Source organism: Brienomyrus brachyistius, chromosome 5 (genome assembly GCF_023856365.1).
Source record: "Brienomyrus brachyistius isolate T26 chromosome 5, BBRACH_0.4, whole genome shotgun sequence".
Taxonomy (NCBI): domain Eukaryota; kingdom Metazoa; phylum Chordata; class Actinopteri; order Osteoglossiformes; family Mormyridae; genus Brienomyrus; species Brienomyrus brachyistius.
In genome coordinates this window covers 28,016,123-28,023,189 of record NC_064537.1, presented here as the reverse complement: position 1 = coordinate 28,023,189, position 7,067 = coordinate 28,016,123, and the positions used below count along the sequence as shown (strand labels likewise).

Here is a 7,067-nt window from a genome sequence, read left to right as displayed (position 1 = left end):
GTCCGCCAAAAATTAATTATTAATTATTAACCCTTTCCCGTCCTGTCAAAATAAACCACAGGCGTAGATCGGGTAAGATAGGCGGTTTGCTATCCGATCTCGGATCAGTGGGATGAATTTAAATCACACTTTAAGAGTTAAAATTGAAGAAGGGGAAATTGATTCTGCATCAGCTGTCAGGGGCAAGGAAGTAACTAAAGATACCATATACTATGATCGGTTATCTAAATAAATATTACAGAAAAAAATGATCACAGATAATTAAAACATATATGTTTAATATTTTTAAGGTTACTAGTATTAGCTTGTGGTGCGGTATTTTGCCTGGACCTTAGCACTGCAGCATAAATAAGAGAGGAGTGCGCTTGGTACTTCCTTGTTGCAAGGTTGTCACATGGCTAAATATGGCTGATGATCCCCACCGCTGGCGTCAGATGTGCTGTGCTCCATTTTCGCCGTCGTCTCACCGTCACTTACGCTTTCTGCATTAAATTTGATTTGGAGAGGGTGGGACGCAGAGGAGGAGATATCGCTAACCTAGTTTCCCGGCGCCATACCTTCGGCAAGTCAGTAACACGGCACATCTCTTATTTTCTTGTTCGCGTTGCTGTAAGACGACAGTGTTGCTGATCGTTTTGGCTAGGCAATAGCGTTTATTAATAGCGTTGAAAGGAGAAACACAGATCACCTCACAGATGGCGTAAACGTATAAGCGCTTGTTGAAAAGTCCGAGTGTGTTGTATACAATTTTTAAATTCTGTATTATGCTCTACTCGTTACAGTGGACGTTGAACATAGCGAATATGTATGGAAGTGTAGCTGTCTCTTGACAGTGTTGAAAGCATGACTGGTGACTGCAAAAAGACAGCAGGATAACTCTTTATCCATGCCATCGACACGGAAATAGAAAATATGATTAGCTCCCCAGATTTGGTGGCATTTACCAAAGAAAATGATTTTGGAGATGCCAATGTAGACAATTCTCTGCTGCCAGAGGAGTTCAACGTGCCTCCGTTCCCTTATTCTGAAAATGAAAATCCGTGGTCAAAGACTTCTTATGCAAAATTTACCAAGGATTTCATTCTCATCTCAGAGTTTTCCGAGCAGGTCGGCCCACAGCCTTTACTTACCATTCCAGATGGACCTAAGGTTTGTGGCACATTTGATCTCAATTACTTCTCCCTGCGTATCATGTCCGTAGATTACCAAGCCTCCTTTATGGGACACCCCCCTGGATGTAACTATCCAAAACTTAACTTTGTGGAGGACTCCAAAGTTGTGCTCGGGGATTCAAAGGAAGGTGCCTTTGCCTACGTGCACCATCTCACCCTTTATGACTTAGAAGCTCGGGGCTTCGTCAGGCCGTTCTGCGTGGCGTACATTTCAGCCGATGAGAGGAAGATAATGCAGCAGTTTCTAGAGCTGTCCGCCGAATTCTCCAAAGCGTCCGAGTGTTTGAAAACTGGAAACCGGAAAGCTTTCGCAAATGAGATTGAAAAGAAACTCAAGGACCTGGAATACACCCGAGCCATCCTACATAAGGAAACCGAACTGCAGAAAGAGAGCAATGGCTGCTTTTCCACTCAAGCAATAGAAAAAGCAAATGAGTTAGCAAACGTCGAAAAGTCTATATATGAGCATAAAGACCTGTTGAGGCAAATTACTTCCTACCCAAACAGAAAAATGAAAGATCCCGACTTTCTTCCCTATGATTCAGAAAATATAGTTGAGTCACCTGACTTAGGTCAGGACCCTGTGAATGACTCCAAACCTCAAGGTCAGTCAGACAGCCCCGATATTAAACGCAGTCCCTCGTACACCCCTCAGCTCATAAAGGCGAAATCAGCGAAATGCTTTGATAAGCGCTTGAAGACACTCGAGGAGCTCTGTGACTTGTATTTCTACCACCAAACTATGGATCAGTTGAAGCAAATTGAGAAGACCTTCAGAGGAGATCTTTGCCATATCTACACAAATCAGATAGGTCAAGCTCTGCTGAAGAACCAGAAAGTGACGAACTTCCTTTTTGAAGATTACAGCAGCTGGGAGGAGGAAGAGACCGACAAGGACACTTATAACGAAAAGGATAATTTGCTTAATAATCTACCTCCTCCTGCTATCATCCAGGCAGGTGAACCTGTGAGTCTTGAATCCTACACTTCCTGTGTAGAAACCCTTCATATAAAAATGGACCCAGGCGATAAAGTAAAAGAATTTCAGGAAGAAGACTCGACAGAAACCTGTGCTTATGACATCGCACAGGGTCTTTCCGATGAATGTATTGATGCTATGATGAAAGGGAGCCTAAGCAGTGGTGAGAGCATTGAAGTTCTTGGCACGGAGAAGTCTTTTAAAGTTCAGGGACCTCAGCTGAATGAACCCGTCACGCATCTTTCCCCACATTATCCTGTTATAGGTAGGAAAAGAGTTGTCACCAAGAGGGCCAATAGTGAAGATAGCATTGAAGTGTTGAGCACTACGGATTCCATCATACCTGAGGATTTGAGAGCATCCTATCCTATTTATGAGGAAGACTGTAGCGATACAGGAGAGGACTGCACAAGCAATATGCACGAGCCAATATTCTCCATAAATTCAGACACCGTCGCCCATAACGAATGTGTTTACGGTACGGCGGATTTGGTCCAAATGGATGTGACCTGCTGCATGGGACAGGAGGGCCTTAATTATAAGGTGCCCTCTCCGGAGTTGGGGCAGGAGTGCTCTGCCAATGGAGTGGTCAAACAAGAGCCGCAGTCTTGCCCCCAGGGGGATTTGGCACTGCAGGTGGATTTCACGTTCGATGACGCGAGCATATCTGATGGTCCTGCATCAGCTACTACCCCTTACGAGCTGAACCCCAACTGTCTGTCAGACGGGACCTCCAGGATGACCCTGGATGATTGCTCTGACAGCACCAGCTTTATGAGCACCTCTACATGCTCTGATAGGACACACCCGCCTTTTCTTTATGGCAGTCCCATCACCGTGAAGCAGAAGAGGAAGGCTGGGCAGTGTGCCCTCCGATTTATCCGACAGTATCCCTTTGCTCAGCAAGCCATACATTGCCTTCTGAGCGGGAGACCCCTGGTCGTTTTGGGAAGTGATGAAAGAACTGTGAGAAAGCTGGTTAGCGCTTTGTCCATTTATGTACCTAATCTGGGCAAGTATGGCGAATCTGTGAAAGCATGGCTATCTTCTCCCTTCCAACTGACAGACCTGCAGATCTGGAAGCTGATTGGTATCCACAAGTAAGTGTCTTATCATTTGGCAATGCTAAGCATACACACTGTTTAAAGGTTTAATACTGCAGTCTGTTGTAGTTATTACTAGTACACTAGCTTTACTACTAGTCAGTTCTGTCCGTAATGTTTTGTATAATTGACAGATGTGTACTTCAGCATATAAGTATTGTGTCCACTTCCTCATAGGTGTTCTTGTTTGAAGAATTGTTACGTCTGAGTCTTGATGGTGTGTTAATCCAAAAATAGAAATAAATCGAATTTCCAAGACTTACTCAGTTCATGGATTTCTGAGAGAATTTCTATGGGCCGAGTGAGTTTTGGAAATTTAACGAAAGTTTCTCTTCGGATTACATGAGGACTGAGTGAGATTTGGTTCCCAATACTGCAACATATGATGAGGAAAGCTGACTTGAGGTCATTGGCTGTCAAAGAACAAAACAAAAAACAATCCACTGGGTGTGTTTTGGAAATTTGCTCTTCAATTCCACATTCTTAAACGTTTCCACAGATTAAAGACACAAACTTCGTTAAAATGTCTCAATCTGACCGTAGATTGGGGTGTATTGATCTGCAAAACAGAGTTGTTCTAGCGAAAATGTGATATAATTATTATCGAGTTATAACGGGGAACTGTAGAGCCTGTTTGTGTCTTGCGCCATACTGGCTTCTGCACTAACTGACACATGACACAGCAGTCAGTGCATGAAAGCGGAAAACCCTGGTGTTTCCCTGTTGGCAACAAATCTACCAGGCAGCTGATTGTTAGTGCGAAAATGCATTCACCCCATAACACACCTCGCATTGTCTGCCAAATTAAGGTCCTAGTCCTGTTGTTTAATTCATATTTGGAGTACAGAAAGCCATGAGGCACGAGTGAGTTATAGTACAGTGTACTGTACAATGCATTAAGGCCTCCCACCATCTCGTCTGCTTTTTCAGGGTTGCCTCTCCAGCGGGATTTAGCATTCTCCACTCCCTGAAGCGCTATGGCCGTTACATCAGCATCCTGGATGCCGATCAGAAGACCCTGCGCTGCCCCCCGTACAGAGGAACGCTGGTGGAGCGCTTGGCCGACCACCGGACGCAGATCAAGCATGGCAGCACCTACTTCCTGCACGCGCAGAGCTCGCTGACGCGGCTCTGTGCCAAGGCCTTCCTCTACACTTTCTGCCACCACCTGCATCTCTCCGTGAACCCCAGCGAGGAGCAGGAGGTCGTGGCCGCTCGCAGGACGCAATTCCTGCGGCACTTCAGCTGCGACCCGGAGGACGGCAAGGTCTTGCAGTTCCTGTCTGAGCTCATCAAATGCCATTACCTGCGGGGGCCCGGGAAGGGGGTCAGCCCCCCCATCTTTGGCTTTAATTACGTCACCAGCGTCGTGTATAAAATATAGATGTGAGTATGTCATGTGCCGGGTTGCATTACTGACCTATTTGTTCTAAGGTTTTATTTTCCATTCATGCTGTGGTAAGAATGTCTAGAGAACTAATGAATTTTATATATTTTTTTTGTTTTGTTTTTCCCAAATGCCTGTGAATGTGAAGTCCGATGAACGCATTTGCTGTGATTTCTCCTCTTGTACTTTGTAAGCTGTTAGTACTTAATCTGTATGTGTTATTTGAGAGCCATATGAATGTGAGAATAGCAACTAATATACTGTATTATGAGCAAAAATCATCACCCCAACAGAGGGGTATTTTGACTAAGAGAATTTAATCTCGAAAACATGTTGTATGATGTTAAAGTGCATATATATTTTATCAAAGAAGGATTTTCAGGTTACGTGTTGTTTTTGTGCCACAATTGTACATGCGGTGTAGAAATGACGTACCGAACGCTCAAGGGATGCCGCTGTCTTTTGTCCGCCAAAACAGGTATTTTCATCTCGTTGGCATTTTATCACCGGAAAATGTTCTGAGGGCTTAGGGCCAGTGAGACCTTTGGAATCAGTGACATTTCCTGATGTTTTGTGAATGATGGTGCAAAAAAAAAACAGAATCCTTGAGAATCTTAACTATGAACATGAAATGGGAGTGTGGGAAGGATGGATGGGGAATCGATGGGAGTGGAATTGGGATGTGCTTTAGCATGGGTGACTTGGAAATGCTCAGAGTTGGCACAAGTCTGGCATGGGTCTGCAGGAGTGCAGTGGCTTGCATGAAACGACTACTTCCTCTTCTGTGGTGTGATGAACACTGTTGCCTTTCGACCACTTACTACGATGCAAAGAGAGAGTGCAGGAGAGATGCGTGCAGAGGCCGTGGTACCACGGCTGAGTGCTCCCTTTACGCTGCGGACATCTCCTCACATGGCACCTGTTCGTGTTCGTTTCAGATTTTTTCCATCCACTAAGAGTAAATCACTGTGCCTATAGAGAAACACTAATAATCAGTTTATTGTTTCCAAAGTGTCCGACGTTTAGGCTGAGTGATGACTAACTACCGAAATATCTGAACATGGAAACCATTTTAGCTGCTGATCTTTGATGCCGGGGCAGACAGATGAATTAACCTATAAGAAAAAAATATGGTGTTCTAGGTTAAGTTTTATGTGTATAATCGTAGATGGAAATCAATATTCAATCAGGGTCCTGGGTTCTGTGCATGGTGTAATATAAAAATGTCATTGCATGCTAAAAACATACTACGACATATGTATGTATATGTGTGTGTCTGGGATCAGCTATTATTAATTCCACGTTATTAGTTCTTTATTTAAATCAATGCTAGTAATAATGTCTTTACCCTGTTGTTGAACATAATCCGATTAATCATCATAACTTAATATCCTTAACATTTAGCTGATCCCATTGTTTCTGAAAATCAACACGGTTCCTTTTGGTAAATTCTCACGTCTCTCATATACATAGTGGCCTCTTAATTTATTGAGAGTGTTGTACAAAGCCATGAGGTCCTTAAGCAACCACAGTGTTACATATTTACGCCAAATAATGTGATTTCCGCCGGCTTCGATTGGTGCCAGTGATTAGGGATGCATGTAGGTCCACGTCCCAAAGGTGTAACAACAGATCTTGTTTAAAATTATTGAAGCCACCATAGTGTTTATTGCTTTTTCAAGCTGTGGTTTTTAACATTATTCTTTAATAAGCCATAATGCAGTGAACCTTCGGAGGAATCGGTAGGTTTGTGCTCTGGATTTTTTAAATGTGCCCTTTTCAGATTCATTACCATCAAACACTGATACTGGATTGACAGCCCTGAAGTTGTTGAAGGCCAACCGATCCAGTAATCAGCTATATATACTGTACACTGACTTTATTTTGCATACCTCACAAAATATTTTTCCAGATTGTCTGAGGTACTTTTCAAAAACTCAGATCATATGTTTTCAGAGTTAAACGTTACAGGATTTGTAGCTAAAAATGAGGCAGACTGATCTAATGCCTCGTGATCTGATCTGTGTACGCACGGTTTATCCATACTGCCTTTGTGTGTTAGTGCATGTTGATGTGAGTGTGAGGTACAGCGATTGAGAGTCTGTGTGGTTAAAGTTCTTATCGTTTGCTAATTATTTAGAGCATTAATATGACAAACTGTAACAGTCTGTATTTTCGGTATTGATTTTGCACAAAAATGAAATTCACAGATTATTTATTATTTTTCTTTTTATCTATGTACTGTTAATTGTACACAGAAAATTATATCTAATAAAGAAAATGGCATTGATACTGACAGCAGTGTTTAGGGTCATTGTGGATTCATTTTTGCAACATGCAAAGAAAAAATGTTTGGGAGTAATAAGCATGCAAGTTGTTGCGAAAGTATGATTACATCCAGAAAAATGTAATGATGCAAAAGAGCC

At 42.8% G+C, this 7,067-nt stretch overlaps 1 protein-coding gene across 1 annotated transcript; it reads left to right on the top strand.

Moving 5' to 3' along the window:
• The first annotated feature begins 47 nt into the window (after positions 1-47).
• Positions 48-6,939, top strand: LOC125742173 (guanine nucleotide exchange protein smcr8a-like). The gene is made up of 2 exons (XM_049013904.1): positions 48-3,251; positions 4,185-6,939. Exons 1-2 carry the CDS (start codon positions 913-915, stop codon positions 4,636-4,638), a joined length of 2,793 nt encoding a protein of 930 aa, XP_048869861.1. The 5' UTR covers positions 48-912; the 3' UTR covers positions 4,639-6,939.
• Positions 6,940-7,067: the final 128 nt, after the last annotated feature.